Here is a 22,503-nt window from a genome sequence, read left to right as displayed (position 1 = left end):
GACTGGGGAGGTGGGGGTTTAGGATGAAATTACCACAAAAGATTAACAAAAACACAGTTGTGTAGACTGAGAGAAAGTTAAAGTGTGTACATTCTGTATTTAAAAAGTGCATTTTCCTGAGTAAATCCGGCGGTGACTGATTAGCAGGAGGGAGGGGGAGAGTGAGGCAGGCTGCGCTGAGCATGGAGTAGCTTGCTGCTTTTATGAAGCAAAACAAAACTTTGCTTGTTCAAAAATAAAAATATCGCACGTCCCGCGATGTGGCTATCGCGCATGCCCACATCGCAATCGCGATGTTCAAACGTTATATCGTGCAGACCTAATATGAAGTCAGTTGTGTGAATTTTCTCTGGCTTCACACCAAAAACCTAAAAAAACAGACTGAACTAAGGCTGATTAACAATATGCAGAGTCCTTAACTCATTTGCTCCCAAAAACGTAGAAATGCTTTCTATTTTAAATGTATTAAATGTCCCAAAGACATATTTATATGTTTTGTTTTATTATGCTAGCGCATACGGTGGCTGTGATGCAGCCTCTCAACTGCAGAGAATGAGTGAAAAAATGGTAGTAATTTAAAAAAAAATGGCCAAAGGTGGCAGCAGAATATAATATTGTAGTTCAACCAGGGCCATGATGAAAACAAGCTGTTTCCCAACAATTCTAAGCAGATTTGTGATTAATGATCAAATTTAGCTATATTCTCATGCTATTTGCTGCAAAACGGAAACAGATAGAATTTTTTTTTTTTTTTCCTGATGAAAAAAGAGAGTTCAAGAGACTCTAATGTTTCTTTTGGTAGGTTCCATGTTTTTATAGCAATAGAACAGAATATTCTGTGGGCCTTGCAAAATCAGTCAAAATCCAGTAAAACAGCCGGGAGCGAAGGGGGCTGCTTCAATGATAATGGCTGGGAGTCAATGAGTTCAGGTCACTTGTCGTGTCTGCGACTTTGTGTGTGGTGAGTGATATGGGTGTCAACTAAGGAGACTGTAAGAACTCATTTGAGTGTGTTGAAAATATGCCGGCGTTCTCTGCATTCCTAACCGAGGGTCGTATCCCCCCATAGTCGCATCCCCACACAGCCAGAGGAGTATGACGCCCTCCAGTGAGCAGGCGGCCACGCCCACACCCCCCTGCAGTCCACAGCACATCCTCAACTGGCAGAGCGGGTAAGACCCCCGCCGCCCGCTCGGCACGTTTCACGCTACCACTCCTTCGTCTCGCATCTCTGCTTTTTGGCTTCACCGTTTGTCAGCTCTGCAGCCTAACTTTCTCTGTTCTACACTAACACACCCTTCCGTGTGTGTGTGCTGATTCCTACTTTAGTGGCACAGCAGACAGCTCTCCCACTGAGGACCTCTGTCAGTCTCCTCTTCGGCCCGGTTCTGGTGTCTAGAGGTACTGTCCCTAGTCCTGGAGAGAGCCAAGCATTCGTTTTGATGGTGCCGGTGGCTTTGCCCTATTTCTGGCTGCAACCTGTACTTGCTCTCTAATCTGCTCACATGCTTTATTGTTGCTCACTAACAAAGATATTATATGTCTGCTGTAAAGTATTTCTGGTTGGTTGAACTTCCTGTTTACATTTAGTGTTTATTTCATCAAAGTGGCTGAAAAGTTTTATATGAGGTTAAAATTTTATCCCGAGTCACCATGGCAGCTCCATTTGCCTAAAATCCCCTGCCGCACTACTTTTAAATATTCTTTTCCTCTGTACTTATTAAATCCCGTAGCAAGACTTGCAGGACTTGAATGCGGAGGGGAAAAATTTGCCAAAATCGTATAATTTATTACACCCTGTCATGTTTAGTTGCATTCAGCTTGTTTAATTTGGCCTAGGTTCCTCTCGTGGCAATTTTTTGTCAAATTTCAAAATGTGACCTGGCATCGACAGCAATCACAGCCGTTACATTTTCCCAAAAAATGATGTCACGGCCATACGGTTTTATCCACAGTGGCAGCTTAAAGGGATACTTCCTAAAGTTTCATGGAGATGGGGAATAAGAACCACTGGGTAAGATTGAGCGTAAATGATGTTGGTATTTTTCTGATCGCCGTTTGCTCCTTTTTGGCAGGTCTTTCAGTGACAGCTGCTTCCTGGGCAGCCCTTCCTGTTCTGAGCTGGCAGACGTGCAGTGGTACAGACGCGACAAGGCCAAACCCGGAACCCTGGTCTGAGACCTTACCGAAAAGGCCTCCTCCCCCCCCCTTTCACCGTATCCCCTCTCACAACAGCCATGCGTGGCCCTCCCACCATCCCATCTCACCCCCCCCAACCCCCCCAACCCCATTCGGGACGCAGAGCTACGGGGCCCAGTGGATTGTGAAAGAGAGCGAGAGAGCACAGTCTTATGTGTTACCGAGTTGTCCCCCACTGCCCCAAACCAGGGGATTCCTGCTGGTTTTGAGCCACCAGTCCTAAAAACCAATACAAGTGTGTTGGGTCTCAGTATTCCTGTTCATCTTTTATTTTCCAACCACATATTTATTATCAAACATGGAGAAGACGACTTTTCCAAACAAGGAAAAAAAAAAAGAAAAAAAAAAAACAATCAGGCAAACAAAAATTCCTCCACCCGGTTTAAGACACACGCTGGATGGACTGAGGACAGAACACGATCCGGACTACAGCAATAACAAACATTGTTGGATTTGTTCTGGGAAAAGAGACCACCGACTGTGTCGTGTGCCGAGGATTTGCTAAACTGGAGGCTTTTGGCGTCTATTCAGAACTCACTGGAACGACCATTATTTCCCGTCTATCACTCCAATTGGTTGCAAAACAGAATCACAAACTTTCCATGGGAATTAATGGGAATAAACCAGGAATTTAACAAATTGGAGGTTGGCTCCTAACAGGAAATTCTATTATATTTAGCTTATCCGGTATTATAAGCCGTTACACAGGTGATTTTGATTTTTTTTTTTTTTTTTTTTTTTTTTTTGCATTGTACTACAAGCCAACATAGGTAAAGTTACCAATGAACGTTTTGATCCTCTGCCGCTCAAGTGAAGAGAAAATAAATGGAGGAGCAATACCGCAAACTGTAATGCCCTCGCAGGTGGGCAAGGAGCTACCCATGATATTTTGCATGGATATCTGCTTGCGGCAAAACAAAAATGTTTCTATTTTTGTGTGAACATGTTTGATACATTGCTATTTAAATTCCAAGTTAATTCCCATGGAAATTTACCAGAAACGTTACAAAGAAATTCCTGTGAACTTTCCGCCCCTTTGCAACTCTCGTCGCTCAGTTGTCCTGCTTGGCTATTCTTCAGGTTGGGATCTTTGCATTTGTTTCTCAAATGACATGTGAACAAAAGTATTGGGACACCCAGCAATTACAAATTCAGGAAGTAGCAGTGGAGAGAAGGGTTTACAATTTCAGTTGAGAATATTATAACTTTTTGGGATTTTTTACTCATAATATTAAGAAAAATATGAATTACATACAGTGAGTCTTTGGAAATATAATGATTAATGAAGTATGTCTTCTCATAAAATTAATACTTTTACCAAAAAAAAAAAAAAAAAAAAAAACTACTGCAATGTCGTGTTGTGAATTTTAATCTGCGAAATAGTTTTGATTTTTTGATTTTTTTTTCTTAAAGAAAAGTACTAGCGGTACTTGTTTTTTATGAGATTACTGCCTTTTTTCTTAAAACAAAATGGTAAAATAAAAAGTAAGACTTTTATTTAATTCACATAAATTAATATTTTATTTTGAGGGAGATTACAAATTTAATCTTGTAGTGTTTTAAATTTTTCATGGAAAGATACATCTTCATTCATATAAAATTAAAACAGTATGTGGACATTTTTTCTCAGGAAAAAAAAATAAAAAATCTCAGAATATCACGATTTTTTTTTTTTTTCTTGTGGGGATGGAAGACACCAGATTCTATGTAACCATTTCATCCTGTTGGAATAGTCACACATATTTTTTTTTTGCGGGGGCACAGAAGGGGGACCCACAGTACTGCGGTCTGCCCCAACTGATGACTCCCCACCCCAACCGCCCCGCACACATCTGCCACCTTTGCGGCAATCCAGTGGGAAATGACTGCAAAATCATCTACGTGAACCTCCACTTACTAACTTACTCCTAGTACACCCAGATGACCCTTAACCCAATCAGAGGTGTGTCCCAACACTTATGTCCATATAGTGCCTGTACTCAGACACACGTGCACACAGTGAGGATCAGAACACTTATATTCATGAGTGCTATTATTTTTTTTCAATTTTATTTTGTTGTTGTTTTTGGGTGCCAACCCTAAAGTGGGCGCTGGAGGCCTTGAAGAATAGCAACCAGGCAGATTAGCCGAATTTCAGAAAGCACAATGTCATCTCCACTCACAGACATGTCGTCAGCACTAAAGAGAAGCCATAAAGCGGGCTACACACACACACACACAAACTTATTTTTAACATGAGAGTGCACACATGACGAAAACAAATATCCTTGTCCAGCTTGTGATGTATTCTGAATGACCAACACAGTAGAAGAACAAATTTAGCTTAGCTTGGCTGGTACCAGCAGCTGTTGCATTACACGGCAAAATTGCACGATAAGAATTTGCTTTTGCAACTATTGAACAGGTTTACCATTCACGATTGTCAGGCCCGATCATCCGAGTTGATTGAGGGTGGGGTGGAAAAGTCACTTAATATACACTCCACACCACAAGATAATCACTCAGGATAATCTATTAGACATATCTGATAATCAGGCCTATGCTGTTTTTTTTGTTTTTGTTTTTTTTAATTGGAAGTAGGATAAAATGCTCAAATTTCATCCCATTGTTGGCATTGGTGTATCACACCTAAAGTTTTTCCAATGTAAATGATTAACATTTACAACTGTTGATTGATCTTGATTGTTTTCTGAAATGACCTGGGAAGAAAAATCACTCTTAACATACTTGACATCACAGGATGATCCCTCAGGATAATCTTTGAGACATGCAATAATTAACCTATTTTTAATTGAATTTGATTAAAACAGGTGAAATGCTCAAATTTGGTCCGATTGTCAGCATGTGTACCTCTTGTAACACACCGGCACAGCTTATCGCTCAGGATAATCTTTTAGAGACATCAGATCTGATAGTCGGACCTTTTGTTGACTTTGCTCAGAAAGGCATGGGGTGCACAAATTGCACTCAATTATCGCTATGTGTGTATCCTGCTTTACACACCTCACATGACAGGTTAATCACTCAGAATCGTTGCCATCCAAGTATCGTGCCTTTGCTGACTTTTATTGCAAAGGAGTAAAAATAATCAAATTTGGTCTAATTGTTGCTGTGTGTACCCTGCTTAACACACCTCACACCATGAGATAATCAGTGAGGATAATGAGAGACATTTGATAATGGAGCCTATGCCGACTTTAATTTGAAAGAAAGGAAAACGCTCACTTTGGTCTGATTGTCAGTGTGTGTATCCCGCTCTATACACCTTGCACCGCAGGATTATCGGTCAGGATAATCATTTCGAGACATCTGAAAATCGGGCCTTTGTTGACTTTGAGTGGAAAGGAGGAACAAAATTCTCAAATGTGAGCCGATTGTTGGTATGTGTGTACCTGTTCCTAACAGAAGGAAGTTGCTCAAATTTGGTCACATTATCGTTATGTGTATACCGCACCTAAGTGAAGGATTTATCCTGTTATGTCCCAACCTGCAACAGGCCAGGGTTATTAAAGCACAGCTCGCAGGAACGCCAACATCGTGTTACGTTATTGCACAAAAGCTGACCAACCACATCACTTTTGTCTCGGCCAGTTCTCATATTCCTCCCTTTCAGCCCCATCCCAACATCCCGAAGGTTCCCAAATTGCAAATATGTGGAAACGTCGCTATCCCTCGCGCATGCCACTGAAGATGAAAGTCTTCCCCCAATATAGTGTTGACACTTGTGGAAATGTCGGAGCCCAGTGTGGTGAAGTGCAGCCTCCTCCTCCCGCTAATTATGTGTCAATTCATGCAAAGAAAATTTCAACTCACGTTTTTTTATGCTCTTAAAGAGAGGTTGTTTTTCGTACTCACACGTTCCAACAATGTTCCTCTTCTCTGTTGTTTTTATTTCTTATCCCGGTGCTACACAAGTTAACACAACCCCGTTCCCTTATAGTCAGTCCAATACGAGTTGATTTTAACACACAGCAGACAAATAGAGCATGTAACTGTTAACATGAATACATTTAATGTGCTGTAGGAAAACAAGTGTGAATTGATAATACAAAGAAAAAAGAACAATAATAATAACTGAATTCCACAGTTAATTTATTCTTTTCTAATAAAAATTTGTATAGTAACTTTACATTTTTCAAAAAGCGTGTCGTTGGAAAATGTGGTGAGGACTTTTTTCAGAGACGCTGTTGTTGGTTCAGGAGATGAACACAAATAAATTATTGATGAATGTTTGCAAGGCTCCTGTCTTCTTTTTTTTTCTTTCTTTTTTTTTTTTTAAATTCAACTTAAATTTGAGTATCCAGTGACACCTTGAGAAGCAAATTAGTTTGTCCTAGGCTGTGGCCATGCTTGTATCTCAAATCATCTTTGCCCAATAAAATGAATGAAAATGCCTTTAATCTATTTTAGCCTCCCCCGCATAGAAGAAAATGTTTTGTGCTTTTTAATAAGGAAAATCACGTTGAGAGTAATAATTTCATAAAATAGAATGTAAAGAATTAAACCGTTTGTAGATCATGATTTGATGCTATATAATTGTGAATTGAAAATGGATGGATGGATGGATAATATGTGATGTTTGCAATGTGAGTGCGAGGGCACGTTGAGGACAAAGTCACATCTCCCTGAGAGTGATGAAAACGGGTGGATTAATCAAAGTTAAAATTCTTATTCCACTAATACATTATGAATCAGAATACAGTGTTTGCAGTAGTCGACAGCTCCAACAGAAGGTTTTGGATCTGCAGTATGATATGCCCCTTCACATTTTTGGGATGACTACAAAACCGCCCCCGCCCAGTGGATAGAATCCCCAGTCCCACTTTTGCACGTCCCTGGGAGTGATTCCCAACCTGAGCCAGTGTCCATTCCCCTAATGGCTGCCGTTTTTGTCTTCCGGTTCTCCCTTTTCTCTGCCAACAGCTGGAACGTGTTAGACACACATGGCGTGAGAAAGTTCCCCCGATCTCCTTTGCACATGTATGAGTTTGTGTGAGTCTCTGTGTGTATATTTATATGATCTTGCTTTCTAGTCCGAGCAAAATCCCGTGTTTAAAAGAGCCATTCACGGTGTCTTGGAAATAAGATGTCATTAGTTGGATGTTTTTTTTTTCCTTCTCTTGGTTTAGGTTTTGTTGTTGTTTGTTTTTCTTGTTTTTCTTTTTCAGTGTGGGACTATGTGACACTTTTAGCCCTATTTTATAATGGCATATAACATTGTTTAAACATGTAAAAACGCAATATTTACATTTAAGTTAAATTTTATTTATAAAAAGTATCTAAAAAAAAATTTTTAACAGTATAATCCCAATGGTTCCCAATAAATTTAAAATTGAATGATACTAAGAATATAAATGGCATGAATTTTAATCAAAATAATTAATATCATTATTATTATTATCTTCTAAGAATTGGAACTAAGTATTTAAACGTCAATTCACCCATTATACATACTGCTTAATCCACAAAAAGTATCATATTACGAAGTATTAATGCAGAATTTAAAATACGAATAACATCAGTAATATATTTTACATTTTCATTGTGAAAATTATATATAAATAATTGTAATTTATTAGGGAATGATAATACAGTACTTAATTATTAGGATGTTACTGTATAAGTTGTAAATCCCACAAACTGTTCTAAAGTAATTGGAAAATATACGAAATTTTGAGATATTATTTCTGTAAAAATACTAATGTGTGTGTGTGTGTGTGGGGGGGGGGGGGGGGGGGTGTTCTTGTACATAATACACAGTGAGGACCAAAATACGTCTTTATCCAACAGAATGAGGACATTTTTGTGAAGTGAGGACATTTTGGCCGGTCCTCACTTTGCAAGACCTCTTTTTGAAGGTCAAGACTTGGTTTTAGAGTTTAGGTTTGAATTGGGTTATGGTTGGGGTTAGGGTAAGGGTTAGGTTTAGGCAATCATTTTTGATGGTTGCGGTTAGGGTAAGGCTCTAGGAAATGCATTATGTCAATGGATGTCCTCACAAAGATATATGTACAAGGATGTGTGTGTGTGTGTGTGTGGGTGTGGGTGTGTGGGTGTGTATATATATATATATATATATATATATATATATATATATATATATATATATATATATATATATATATATATATATATATATATATACACATACATACAGGGCCGGCCCAGGCTCCAGGCGAGCTAGGCGGTCGCCTAGGGCGCCATCTTGTGGAGGGGGCGCCAAATTGCAGAAAGGAAAAAAAATAACATTTAAAAAACACAAACACAAAAAGCCCTCCCCCCCTCTCGTGTTTTCTAGCATAAAATGTTATATAGCAAATATATTTTATTGAGTTCCTTTTTTTTTTTTTTATTACTTCTATTTCAAATAAATGACTGTGAGTTCACGACCTGCTGTCCCGGCGCCCTGAATCAGACCCGCTGATGCCGCTTACAATGAATGAAAGGTAGGGGGAGGGGTCGTATATCATCTCAGAGTGTAGTGGCAGCACTTTAGAAAGATAGATAGATGGTTGGCACACTTGTGTTGTTTATACATTGACATCGACAACAATGAAAAGGTCCAAGCCTTCAAGTGCTGCATTAAGAAAGCGGCGAAAGGAGGAGGAGGAAAAACGGGCCCAGGGTAGAGGTATGTATGTCAGTCAATCATCATTGTTTATAAAATAAACACGTAAATAGCGTTAGCTTCTTAGCTTGCTTGTAACTTGTTTACTGCACCATTACATCCATGCTAGTAGCTACTTTGCACACAAGAGTGGGGCAACGCTTGCTGAGTTTAAACTAAAACAGCCAGTAAGTCCAGATACCTGCAAATGGATTTGCACAAGTCATTGTTTCACATAACCACATTAATTTATTGAAAATAAGAATTATGTGCTGGTTTAATGTAAACATCGATATAGTAAATGCATTTTTTTTTTTAACTAGATGCGCTGAGAAAATATTTGCAGCCACAACAAGCACCTGCAGAAGCTGTGCTAAACAATCCTTCAGTGTCATCTTCACCAAAGGCTACTGAATGTAAGTGCATGGATGGTGCATTTAATACAAACAGCCATAATTTCTGACATTGTATTCTATCATAATGCAAATGGATTTGTTTTCCCTGCTTTAACACCAAAATAATTTGAAGTGATGTATTTTGTTTAATGTACAGCTGAAGCAACAGCCAGTCAAGCACCAATCAGCAGTACTTTGAGTGACACAAAGCTCGATCTTCTAGATCCAGGTGACTATTTCAGTTATATCATTGCTGCATCATGTACAGTGCTCAGCATATATGAGTATACCACCTTTGAAAAATGTAAAGATTTTGCTCAATATCTCCCCGCGACCCTTGTGAGGAATAAGCGGTCAAGAAAATGGATGGATGGATGGATGTTCAATATCTCAATAAACATAAGAACAATTTCCAAAATATTGACAAAATGTTTTCTGTAGAATACGCACTTGACTCACAACATGAAAGTAAGGTTGTAATAGGATGCATAGATTACAAAATCTTCAATTTAATCAAATTAACTAATGCAAAAAAAACACACAAAAAAAGCAACCCACAACAAAAACGACTACATCTAGTATTTTCTATGATCTCCATGACTGTTATGGGTAGCAACATATCTGCTAGGCCTGGAATTAACAAGCCTTTTTCTCGGGGTCTACTTATTTGTGCAATATGTACTCTAATAAATTAAAAAAAACAAAAAACAAACTCTTAGCAGAGATGCAGTCACTTCTTACCTGGCCAAAATCCAATATGTCAAGCATGGAACTTTTAGTTTTTCTAGAGGAGAAAAACAGAGAAATCTATCCCAACATGTGGGTAGCACTCAGAGTGGCCGCTACCATACCAGTGACTGTAGCATCAGCTGAGAGATGCTTTTCCAAGCTTAAACGAATAAAAAACTATTTAAGGTCTACCATGTCACAAGAACGGCTAACTGGACTGGCACTTATCAGCATCAATCAAGAAGTATCCAGGCAGCTTTCCTTTGACGCACCAATTGATGCCTTTGCTGCAAGGAGGTCCCGGCGTGCACTATTTTAAGTATTTGCCGTTATGTTCCTAAGTTATTTAGTGAAGTTTTTTTGCACACTATTCACATTATCTGTGAATCACCTTATTGCCAAAGTTTTACGATATATCAAAGTTTGTATATTGATACATTTACTATTTTTTGTATCTTACACAATTATTAATGTACATAGTGAAAACATTTTGAGGTTTTAAATACTGTCATTTTGCAAAAATTGCAATAAAAAGTTGCATTGCATTGTACTTCTGTTATTTTTCTTATTTTTATTTGTTTGTGGAATTTGGTATTTATTGTGTGGTGTGCTATTAAATATAATATATCTATAAAAAAAATTTTTTTTTTTTTTTATGGGATTGGGGGGGCGACCATGTACATTTTCGCCTAGGGTACCAAATCATGTAGGGCCGGCCCTGTATATATATATATATATATATATATATATATATATATATATATATATATATATATATATATATATATATATATATATATATATATATATATATATATATATATATATATATATATATATATAATTATTATTATTTGATTATTATTATTCTTTTTTTCTTTTTTTTTAAACACCTGGGGTGTATTTCACACAGGAGGTTCAACAAACTGTGAGATTAACCCTGAACAAAGAGTTGACACACCCTCCGATTGGGTTTTCGCGTTTTCGGTTCCAGTCCAGCTGATTCTAGTCACTAGAAGTCAATTTTACTTTTGACGGACTGCGAGCTGGCGGAAAAAACGTGTCACCGCGTGAGCGTGTCTCTCACACACGCACACGCCACACACTCACCCCCACACGCACAATAGTGATGACAATCAGGGGACGGTAAACACGCACCAGCCAAGTCAAGAGCGGATGGACTGAGAAGACGCACTGTGTGTATGACTCACATGGACTGGTGTGTCGATTCACAGCGCCTCCAAAAGGCTGGATGGGGAAATACACACGGTAATGAAAGTCCATTATTTTAATTTTGTATAAAAAGTTGTATAAATAAATAAATAATTAAAAAGCATTTTAGGTTCCTTGAAGATTGTTTTGTTTTGTTTTGTTTTGTTTTGTTTTGTTTAGTTTTTGTGTGTGTGATTGCATCCACGGTGGGTGTACTCGCCTCTTGCTCAGTCAGCTGGTACTGGCAGTAGGTCCTCAGAATTGGCCACCAGATGTCGCTGTGGAGCTATGTTTCGAACGTTGCTTCCAAAAGATGATTCTTTTTCTGAAATCAGTCTGACCAGTGATTGTTAAGTCTTTTTGAGAAATGTCAATATGCAGTCATATGTTCAATTAATCATAACCAAGTGGCTGGTATAGTACTTGTCTCATGAAGTTAGAATATAAAACTATATACTAAATCACTACGTTAGAATAATTTAAAAAGATATATCTGCCGATCGATTTACCTGATCACCTTCAATAGAATTGCTGTGTTAAAAATTCTATAATTGTCGTTTATACTGTAAATGTGTTTAAGGCCTTTTCTTTGTATATTTCACATGTGATCTTGTGCTGCAATGTTGTCAAAGCGCCCAATGAGAACAGGAGTTGAGAACGTACAGCAAGACGAGTTTATCACCAATTTACACCAGTAACGTACTGTGTCAACCAAAAACCACAAACCTTTGCTTCCACGCACTTCGGGGAACAAACTACCCAGTAAACATTACAGTTGGGGCCTATATTGGCACCACTTGGGCCAGTTGGGCCTGGGCTTAGAGTGGGCTTCATTGTTGGGCCCCACTTGGGCAGTAGATGGGCTAAACTGAGAATGGGCAATAAGTGGGCTCTGACTTGGCCCATTAATGGGCTATTTAATACAAGTTTGATAGTGGAAGACTAATATTCAAACCTGGGAGGGCTGCACAACATTCAAAAAAAATAAATGTGAAAACCCTCCGCCTTTGAGCCAATTAAAGGAATCTGGCGCATAGAAACATTTTGCCACCTCAATAAGGACTTCAGACTCCTTTGAGGTGGAAAAATGAATAATTCTGTTTGATAGTGAATGGACACAGACCATTTGTTGTTCTTTCACATTCACGAATAAATAAGGTTGTATTACTGGTCTCCTTTTTATTAAAGCTTGTAACAAAATAACTGAGTGGCAGGAGTGTGAAAGGAGACCTTATGGGTACAATCAGGAACACCATTATCAGCTCAGCTGGAGTGGGCGAAAGCCGTCCATGTGGGTTTTAGCTCGGGACCATAAAAGGCCCACCTTGAGCCTATCTGGGCTTGCCCACACGGGGCCACCATGGAACCCCCAGACAAAATTACTTGGGACCCAGCTGGGCAAACACCAATGATGTAGATTTCATGCCAATAGAAATCCCACCATCACATCAGAAACCGCCACTGCTTGAAAAATTCACACAGAACATTCCCATAAAACTCACATAATTACTTTTATTAAGGGACAAGTAAAAAAAGTACATGATGTATAAAAAATACAAAAGCGCTTCATCTAATGTTTAAGCAAAATTAATGCATAGCAAACAATACATGCAAAGTCTAGCGTGGTGGATCCTAGTGATCGCTCTCTAAGCTACAGGGTTAAAAACAGAGGGAGTGGAGTACAGTTTGGTTGCCACTGACCAGCTGCTCAGTCTACGTTGACACATATCTAAAGTGATGGCAGCATATAATAAGTTAGGTTGGACACCAGCCAAATGACGAGGAAATAAATATTTAAACACTTCACAAGTATGGACAGCCGAGTCATTTGATGTGATGCAAAAATCTCGCGGGAGAATTTGCGCAAATAATCGTCACAATGCAGACACTTTTGCTGGAAATAATTCATAGCAAGTATTACAAACTTCAGAAGCAGGGATGCAACGAGAAAATAAATATGAAATAAATAAATAACCAAAACCCATCAGGGCTCACCCAGCCTTGTAATATATACATAAAATACTCACTGCCTTCCGACTACAATGTGAAAATTCATATTAGTATTCTTTTTTTCCATTTCTTTTTAAAAAGAATTACATAAACCTACATACCAATAACCTGGAACAAGTGCAAGTGTCCATAGAAAACCTGCATTGCTTTCGACATTGGGGGCAAAGGAAGGGAACTTTAATGTGCTTTGGCTTCTGCTAAAAAGTCATCTTATATGCTCAATTGTCAAGTTATTACATAAACACAGACTGAAAAGAAAACAAAAGAAAATTTCACTTTAAGGAATCTTGTCAGTTTAGGTATGGAAAAGAATAGCAATTTCCATTATTACAAGTGAGAAGTGTCCAATAAAAAGTAAAAAAAAAAAAAAAATCACCTCTCTCAAACATACTTTAGAAAAAAGATGTTATCTGGAGGGAGGTGCCAATCAATAAAAGAGTATCACAACACATTTGTGGTATGCAACAACTGCATTGACAGAATTCCAGCTAGTGTGGAACGCCATTTGAGCATGTATTTGATATCCATCTTAAAGTCAGTCTATCTGTGTAGACTAATATTACACTGTGTTTACTGCTTATTAGTAAAAGTTTTTGTTTTTTGTTTTTTTTATTTTAATTTTAAACTACTACTACTGCCACTTTTGGTCTACTAATGCAATCTTAAGCTCGATGTTCTTGTTATCAAGTAAATTATAAAATATCCGTCTAAAAATGGGGAGCAAGATATCCTGCTTGTATTGTTTTACTAGTGAGGAAAAATAGTGTACTCGTACATGGAGCTTAAAATGGATATCAAGGATCTGTTCAAATGGCTCTCTAAAAGCTATAAAGTTACTTTTATGTCATATACTGACTGGGGAATGAAAGAAACGACTGACTGATATTGCTGAATGAATATAAGTTGATTCTTTGTTTTTGCTGTCATGTTGTGTGTTATTGTTCTGCAAAGAAAGACACTTCTATTTTTTCATCAATTCTAGTTTTTTGTTTTTGTTTTGTTTACATACAAAAATAAGATCATCAGAGAAATTGATCCAAAATAAAAACGATAATTTAAAAAAGTAAGATAGATTTACACTTTATATAAGGCCATGCAATTTTGTCGACTCATGCATCAGATCGTGGGGGTCTTTTGGATGAGTGGGCTTTGCCGGTCATGCAAGAAAATGCACTACGTGTTGCTGAGGCCACAATAAATAACAGCGACTGTCCCTTTTTTCCCTCTCTTTCATTCTTGTTCCTCGAAACCAATTTGGAATGAACACTATAAGCACTGTGTGTGCGTGTGTGCGTGACACACGCGTGACTAAGGCTGGTGCATTTGCTGTTGAATCTGTGAATAGGCCGACTTTCAAACTGGAGCTCACACGTTAAGCTAATCCGGCCCACGACTCTTTGATGGGAGTGGACGCCACAAAAGTTGTTGTGCGAGTGGAAGAGGCCACAGTTTCTTTTTTTTTTTTTTTTTAAATCCTTTCATTCCAGTTTAAGGTCCTGGTACTAGTACACTCTTTGTCTTCACTTCTTGCGCAACTGTGGTAAATAACTACATTATTTGTTTGGCAAAACTGCGACTTAGATGACAACTGTAGCCCAGTAGTGACAAAATCGTACTATTCAACAAGCTCACACTTGCCATCTAGCGCAGTTTTTTCTAAGTAGTAGCACAGTCCGACTAGTATGCCAAAGCTGTCCTTGTAGTTTGCACAACTGTCATATAGTAGTAGTAGTGGTGGTGGTGGGGGGGGGGGGGGGGGGGGGGGGGGATCACTCGTAAGACAGTCATTCTACTAGTCTGCTGAACTGTCTTACTAGTGAGCACAAAGCCTACTAGTACATGAACCTTATACTGGATTTCAAGGATGTCAAATAAATGCTCGATCAGCATTTACCAAATGACATTGTGTAGTGGGGCAAAAAAACAAACAAAAAAACCCTTGGAACTATCATTCACCCTGATTAGAGCGCTTATGGAATGAACACCTTTTTAAATCAGTTTTCAAGATCTCTTCATTTTTCTGCACGAGAAGATGTGTGTGCGTGTGTTCATCTAAATGCATTGTATATGTTCATTCTTTTGAGGTTTACATCCTGAATGTTGGGTGATGAAACTAAAAATAGCACCGACATCATGCGGAAGAAACAGGGATGGACTGTATTGCCTTGTGGATTCAAAACGTACCTGCAAAATAAAAGTCCAGCATGTATCTAAAGACCCCCCAAAAAAAAAAAAAAACAACACGAGCAATGATGGTCCATTTGTCAGAGTGAGACTATTAAATAGGACATGAAGAAAGACATGAAAGTCCATACGTTAACTGTCTAATACAGTGATTCCCAACCAGTATATGGCGGCAGTAGGGCTGAATTTATTAAGTTCAACTGCCAAACCAAATTGAGTGTTTAACTGTAAATTGGTTAAGTTTGAGTTGCAAGTAAATCTGTTAAAATGTCGTGCTTTTTATTTGGAGTTACAGTGGTGCCTTTATGTACAAGTGACATGACTTAATATTTTTGATATATGAGCAGCCTGATTTTTTTTTAATGTGCATGTAAAAATTTGAGATACGAGTGACATTGAATGCAACTCAACTCTGCACAAGTTAGTGAACAGTTCTGCAAGTACTGCCACTTCCAGTTCAAGTTGCTGTCAAACTAAACATGAAACAAAGAGATTTAGATCAAAGAGATATTGAGTACATAAAACAAAATCACTTTACCGTAAAAAAGTCAGTTCAGCTTAATGCTAACAAATAATGCAAAACACCATAGGAGAGTTAACAAATAGCTTCTATGGTGGCATCTTAAGCAATGGCAGTTCGAACACAAACTGCAACAACATGTAGGCAGACAATATAAAAATTTTCTTTAGGGAGGCGGGAAGAAATTAATGACATTTCAGGTCAAGTTGATTTGAAACAAGTATTTTGAGTTACAAACGTGGTCACAAAACAAAATTCAACTCTTATCACAAGGCACTACTGTAATTCCGATGGAGATTGACCAGAAACTTTCTGGAAAATTTACACCCCTTTGCAGTAACAGCTAGAACAATGAAATGCGCTTCAACTAGATTGAAGAATGTACATATTTAAGCTTTCATGACATTTTTGTGTATTTTATACTTGTGTAAAAACCACTTGCTTTGGCTCAATAAAGGTTGGGAAACACTGATCTAACACATAAACAAATCTCCAGCATTGTAGCGGAGAAGACCAGAAGATTTTCAGCTGCTTTAAATGACTGAAGGCGGCATGAGACGCCTTCAAGTGCTCGAGGAGGACGAGGGAGATGTGAGCATCAGGAGACGTTTGCGACTTTACCAGCCTTCTTCTGATGTCGTCACCAAGGTGACGCATAGCTGTGCTGTTGTCATCGTCTCCTTCGCCTGCTGCTCCTCCTTGGACGGGGACGTCACTCGGCTGACGGACACGTCTTCCACCTGCCCTCCCTCAACTTCCACCTCTTCCTCCTCCTCCTCCACATCATCATCACCATCCTCTTCCTCCTCTTCTTCATCCTCATCCTCGTGCCGCTGTTGCTGCTCCTGTTTCTTGCGACAGCATGGCTTGAACAGGTGAGGGTCAATGAGGACCTCACCAAAGCGACCCTTGTAGATGATTCCGCAGCACACCTTTTGTCTGGACAAAACAAGAAACCAATCATTGGATGTAATCTTTTACAAACTGAGTGTTGTATATGAGTAGAGTGAAGCCCTGCAACGTTCACAAATGACGTTAGAGGTGAGGAACTCCAGGTATTTTGGTGCAGGTTTCAGAGACAGGCTGCTAGCTAAAGTCGGCTAAAAACATGCTGGCTAAAGATGCAGTTGTTCTAATAATGACTTATGTTGCATGTATGCATTTCTATTTCAATTTTACTGCTGGGAAATAAAAACAGAGACCTCAAAGGAGGCTATTTTTGGAGAAATCTCAAAATTGACATTTTTGTCCAAACAATCTATTTTTGTCACCAATTCAAAACTATTTTCGCTGACATGTGGACCCTTTTGTAGGAGCGGGTCACATTTGGCTTTTAATGACGTATTATACCTGATTAGTTAGGATGAGCGTTCATAATGCAGACGCATTGGAAATATATCTGATTTATATAAACATACAAAGGAGGCCCAGGTAATCTTTGAGAAAAAAAAAACGGAATTGTCCTGCCCACAAATTCATATTGCATAAAAAAAAAGAAGAAAAAAAAGTGTCGCATATGGGCAAAATAAATTATTAAATAAATCAGAAATGACCGGCAATGTCAAAATAGCCTTAGTGTCATGACTTGAGTCATGCAGGAGTAATATTTGGGTCTTGTCTCATCTTTGGGTTCACGCCTGGATTAAGTTTGAGTAGGGTTCATGAGCATGAGGTCAAGTGTTAGGTACTGATGTAACAAGTGTCTGTTTACAAAATGTGATGTTCGTGATGTTAACCTTTAATCCTTTAGGTGATGTCTGGACCTATGTAATGTCGTTCTTTAGTCCTTTACAATTCACTGTCTGTAGGTGCAGTCTGAGAATTGTGTGTGGTTTGCCGGATTATTGTCCACCTGTCCTGTGTACAGCGTCTGAGATTCTGCCTCTCGATGTGAATAAATAGATAAAATCTTATATGCGTCTGCATTTGGGATCCAAACTTCTCAGCACACAATACTTCTGGATCTCTGAACAGACAACTTAAGAGATCCTCAAAAATGAAAATTCTCTCATTTCAGAACCAATTAATGCATACAAAACAAGCTTTGTAATTGCCTACAGATGCCACAAGACAGCAGCAAAGTAATTTTGTTGAAGGTGTGGGGTCTCTCACATTTTAAGAATGGGTTAAGTTGTTAAAAACGGCTTTATGTGTACTCCCTGCTGAACGAGCTATAAGGACTGTACCTCTTCCAATAGGTGAGGTCCAGGAAGGAGAAGACAGGCGAGCGGCCAGACCCTTGTCTGAGCTCAGTGTCCGAGCCATCATCGGACAAGTTGCTGTAGCTGGGAGACTGAGCTGGGGACGCGCTGGAGGTGGTACTGTGGGCGTCTGAATCTAAAGTGGGGGGTTGCAGTGGTCAGAAAGCTCATGAAAGATAAAATTATCGATTCAAAATTTCACAGAAGGTCAAATTAAGTTCACGTATAAAGTTGTAAGTTCATTTTGAAATTTTACTCCAATGTCACTTTGTAAAGAAACACTACATGGCAAGTTTAGATATAGAAGCCAAAAAGGCAGAACTAACTGTTTCTTTTGAACTCTTTCTGCAGCCTGTTAATCTGGCTTGGACAGGCTTTCTTGGTGAGGGATTTGATCTTCTTGGGCCTGGAGGTCAACTTTAGACTGGGACCACCTCGAGCATCAACCACCTGCACAAACAAGACGTTGATTAAAAGTGTTTTGTAAGCATGGATGGAAGAACCGTGTTCACTCGCCATATCACTGATTTGTAACAACATTCTCTAAAGTATATGGCATATCCCTATTGTCACAGTCTGGAACACTTGCCAATTAGAAATTAGATTCACAGAATATCATTTTTGCGGGGGTGGGGGTGGGGGTGGGCTCCGACTCACATGATTCCAGTTCTTCTTGGTTCCCACCGGTAGCTTTTTCCATCGCTTCACCAGGAGCACGCAAGCGTTGCAGATCTCTCCAGAACGTGTTTCACTCAATCTGAAAGGAGTCTCGTTAGGTGCCAAGTGTCATCTTTCACACTGTTCCATCTGGTCTGCACTTACCCGAAACAGCTCCTGAAGTCTTTCTCGTAACGCTTGCTGTCTGTGAAACGAGAGCTGGACGACTTTGCTCGGCAAATGCAGCAGCCGTCCAAACTCCTGTACATTTTCGGCTTGTGGAAGCCAAACATCTGCAAGCAAAGAAAATCACAGTCAAAAGATGTTACCACCTGTCAATGTCATTCAATTAAGCTTCAAATATACACATCTAACAGAGCAGTCTAAAAGATTGTGGTCTGTGGGAGAGTGTGCAGTAAGAATCATGGGGAAATTCTTTATTCTTCCTGGTTTTGGGGGTTTTTGAGAGGAGAAAGGGAGTGTCAGCTAGACGAGAAAGCAAGCAGTCTGTTCCGAGCAGGCTTATCTGTCAAGGTCACCACGATTGCTTCATGTACAAGAAATGAAAAGACCATTGTTAAAGAAAATACAGGTGTCCACAATACAGTACAAACTTATGTGAATATGTGCTAAATAATTATTTTTCATATGAAACATGAACATTTTGGTCTTTAAATTTACAATGCTTATCTCGCATGCGTTTTGTCCTTTTACAGTAAATTGTAGAATAAACTGTTTTAAACTGAGATGAAGTGTAGAATAAACAACTTGAAACAAACACGCTTGACCTCTTATTCTGAGAAATGCAAGCGCATCTTCTATATACTGTATTTCCTCAAAGTGATATTGTACAACAGGCACAAAAACAGGCAAAATAAATAAATAAATAAATAATAACAGCAAAAATGTGAACAGGTGCTGAATACTTTGAAAAGTGGCAATGTGTTTAAAATGTGGGGTAGTGGTAAAACTACTTCCTTTATAATGAAACATATCCCCTGCGATAAATGCACGTTCACTGTACCAACATTAAATCGTAAAGTGATGACCAGCCCACTGTTTTTATTGTATTTATTTCACGTGTCAATTAATCCCAAAATGTGATGCTTACTCACGAACACAGCCCTAAATACTTTTTTTTTTTTTTTGCATCCCTTGCTGTGACCCACATGGGCTGGTGTTGTTGGATGTTGGTGTGTGATTGGGGGAGGGGGGGCAAAGTAGGTCAACAGTCAGACAGCGTGTCAGACAGATCATGTCACCATGCTGCGCTGTCGGCATGCATGCTTTGGTTTTGGCCAGTCCAAAATATTACACGGCACGCACGCCCAAGCTGCAGGGGAATGTCGACGTGGACTGAAAAGATCCACCGATGATTATGAATGCAATAAGCACGCCCACTGTAGAGGGATGCCGCTATGTTGCTAGGCAAAACTGGGGTCTCCACAGCACATGGTGAATACAACTGCGGCAAAACCGCACCTCCCAGAGTGTGCGACTGTGCGTTTTTTTTTTTTTTTTGCCATCAATCCTAGGGGGTCTTCTGACCGTATGAAGCCACAGAGATGCCACAACGCAAAGAGGGCACACTCGATGAGCATAACGGACACAGTTGCTGCTTGTAATAAATATGACATAGTTTAGACCACGTTTAAGGACATTATCATTGGATTTACCCACCAAAATTTGGTCCATTATTTAATTATGTTTCCTTGTCTATCCATCTATTCTATGTCATCAAAATTAAGAGTACAATCAATGTGCGTTAATACATGATCAACACAATTATTTTTGTGATTAATCGAGTTAACACTTTAACAGCACTATATATATATATATATATATATATATATATATATATATATATATATATATATATATATATATATATATATATATACACACACAATATAAATATAAATCGTAGGTGGATATTTTTAGAGGAAAGGAGAACAACAGTTGAATAATAACCAATAAGTATGTATGGCTTCTCAATTGCCTCATTAGTGCAAATTTGCCTCCAGAGTGGCGCATCATCGTAAGCACACGCGATCTCAGCGGCAGACTACAGTACTGTGACGTAACTCAACATGGCAACGAACGCGCACACACTCTTGAAAGGCGGCGGAGGGAGAAGACGTGATGCGAACAAACAAAAATATTCGTTAACCGCCTTCCTCAAAGTCACACAAAACAAATCACCACCAAAAATACCGCGACCTCTTGGCTTATAGCTTCCGCGACTTGTTTTCCTTGATGAAAAGTGCAAGTCGTCATTTTGTTTTCCACCGCCCACTCTGGCCCAGGCAGCATGGCACGCCACACGACCTGCTTCATGCGCACCCATCTTTAAAATAAATAAATAAATAAAACGCAAACTATAAAAGCTGACGTTCAGCAAACTCGACGGCGTTTGCTCCGTTTTATGACGCCAAGTTGTCAGACAGTGGTAAATTGAAAATATTTTCACTTGGCGAAAACGCTACGGTGTAATTTGATATGAACTCTTTTGCAGCGACCGCTTCAATGTTTTTCGACTTCAAAGCATCGTGTGCTGAGCCCTCGATTTTAAAGCGTCAAACAACATTAACGGATGAGAAATTATGTTTGTTTGTTTTTAAAAGTGTAGCAATTGGCCGGCACGCTCGTGTGTTAGCTTGTTTTGTTGACAGCCTGCTGCCGCGTGCTCCCGCACACGGGTGGGCGTGAGAGCTCCTCCAACTTGGCTGGGACACACGCCCCACTAGCGCCACAATGTGCGCCTTAACACGTCCAGAAACAAATTTGTGCAACTATTCGTAACTAAAAACGACTCAAATCGACATTTTGTAGTCGTTCTTTATCCGCCACCTACCAACCCCCCCCCGGCTCCGGTTGCCAGCAGCGTCGACCCACGGACTGTTGTTACAGCCATTGCATGCGTGCGAAATACAGCTCCTTCAAATTCTTAAGAAGAAAAAAAGCCACATACAAATTTTCGGCGTTTTCTACACTTCAAATCCAACTTTTCCCCTATAAAAAACGGGCCACGCGTTAAACCGCCGTCGAACTAAAAGAAAGCACACAACTCAAGAGGAGTTTGATGTAAAATTGTACGGCTTAAGAGTCCGAAGACTCCAAACCCACCGGCTCACGTTACAAAAAAACAACAAAAAAACACAACAGGCTGCTTACCTTGCAAAGTTGACGAAAACAAAGTAGTATTCGGTACAGTGTTGGTGTTTTCAACGGGACTACGGCGTCTCTTGTTGATGTCTGCGCCTGTGGGCCGGACTGGAGAGTTGTGGACGCGAGTGCGCATGCGCCGCCCATACACGCCTCCATTTCGGAGGCCGCGATGTGATTCTTCAATCGTCCTCATTTGCATAAACGACACCGTGACGTCGCGGTGCGTCTGCATTCTGCTGCCCATATAAGGATGGGAACGTTGCGCGGGAACTGGGGGCTCGGCCCCGGTTGCTAGGGCACATTGGAGAATGTCGCCAAAGGGGCGGGGTTGCCTGCCTTACTACAGAACCCGCCAGATGGCACAAGGTGGATGGCTTTAACTTAAGGTTTGGAGGTGAGATAGCTGTGCAAACCCTAAAACGAGCTTTAATTTAATAAACCAAATTTATATTCCTCTTATTTTTGTCCATGTTAAATAAAAAAAAAATAGAAAAAATCAGCGTAAATAAATGGTCGGAAATCATTCTGTCGGGGGAAAAAAATAACCGGAAAAAATCAATTCATCTCAGTTTAAAACAGTTGTTTTACATCGCATAACATAAAAAAATAAATAAATAAAAT

The 22,503-nt window shown here is 39.4% G+C and overlaps 2 protein-coding genes and 1 long non-coding RNA gene across 15 annotated transcripts in view; 2 read left to right on the top strand and 1 right to left on the bottom strand.

Moving 5' to 3' along the window:
* The window catches only part of frmd4a (FERM domain containing 4A), a 202,863-nt gene extending 196,432 nt beyond the window's left edge, over positions 1–6,431 (top strand). For 10 of the 12 annotated variants that reach the window (XM_077515692.1, XM_077515694.1, XM_077515688.1 and 7 more), the window contains exons 22-23: positions 1,070–1,172; positions 2,076–6,431. In XM_077515692.1, coding sequence (XP_077371818.1) covers positions 1,070–1,172; positions 2,076–2,178 — 206 coding nt within the window. In that variant the 3' untranslated portion in view covers positions 2,179–6,431. Of the gene's footprint in view, positions 1–1,069; positions 1,173–1,329; positions 1,402–2,075 lie in introns of all 12 variants that reach the window. The other 2 variants (XM_077515698.1, XM_077515687.1) reach the window with 1 other exon arrangement.
* A 4,649-nt stretch (positions 6,432–11,080) lies between these two features.
* LOC144015576 (uncharacterized) lies at positions 11,081–18,650 on the top strand. Of its 2 annotated transcripts, none has more exons than XR_013282755.1 (3): positions 11,081–11,199; positions 18,055–18,171; positions 18,409–18,650. It is a non-coding gene; the product is annotated as an uncharacterized LOC144015576 (long non-coding RNA). The 2 variants fall into 2 exon arrangements; XR_013282756.1 differs by lacking the exon at positions 11,081–11,199 and adding an exon at positions 17,740–17,952.
* On the bottom strand, positions 12,635–22,050 carry sinhcaf (SIN3-HDAC complex associated factor). Its single transcript, XM_077515684.1, has 6 exons — positions 21,889–22,050; positions 18,880–19,007; positions 18,715–18,814; positions 18,384–18,507; positions 18,043–18,193; positions 12,635–16,795 (listed from the first exon to the last, which is right to left on the bottom strand). Exons 1-6 carry the CDS (start codon positions 22,036–22,038, stop codon positions 16,474–16,476), a joined length of 975 nt encoding a protein of 324 aa, XP_077371810.1. The 5' UTR covers positions 22,039–22,050; the 3' UTR covers positions 12,635–16,473.
* Between the last annotated feature and the right edge of the window lie 453 nt (positions 22,051–22,503).

This window comes from Festucalex cinctus, chromosome 3, assembly GCF_051991245.1.
Source record: "Festucalex cinctus isolate MCC-2025b chromosome 3, RoL_Fcin_1.0, whole genome shotgun sequence".
In the NCBI taxonomy this organism is placed as follows: Eukaryota; Metazoa; Chordata; class Actinopteri; order Syngnathiformes; family Syngnathidae; genus Festucalex; species Festucalex cinctus.
The sequence above is the reverse complement of the archived record's forward strand: the minus strand, read 5'-3'. Positions and strand labels throughout refer to the sequence as shown.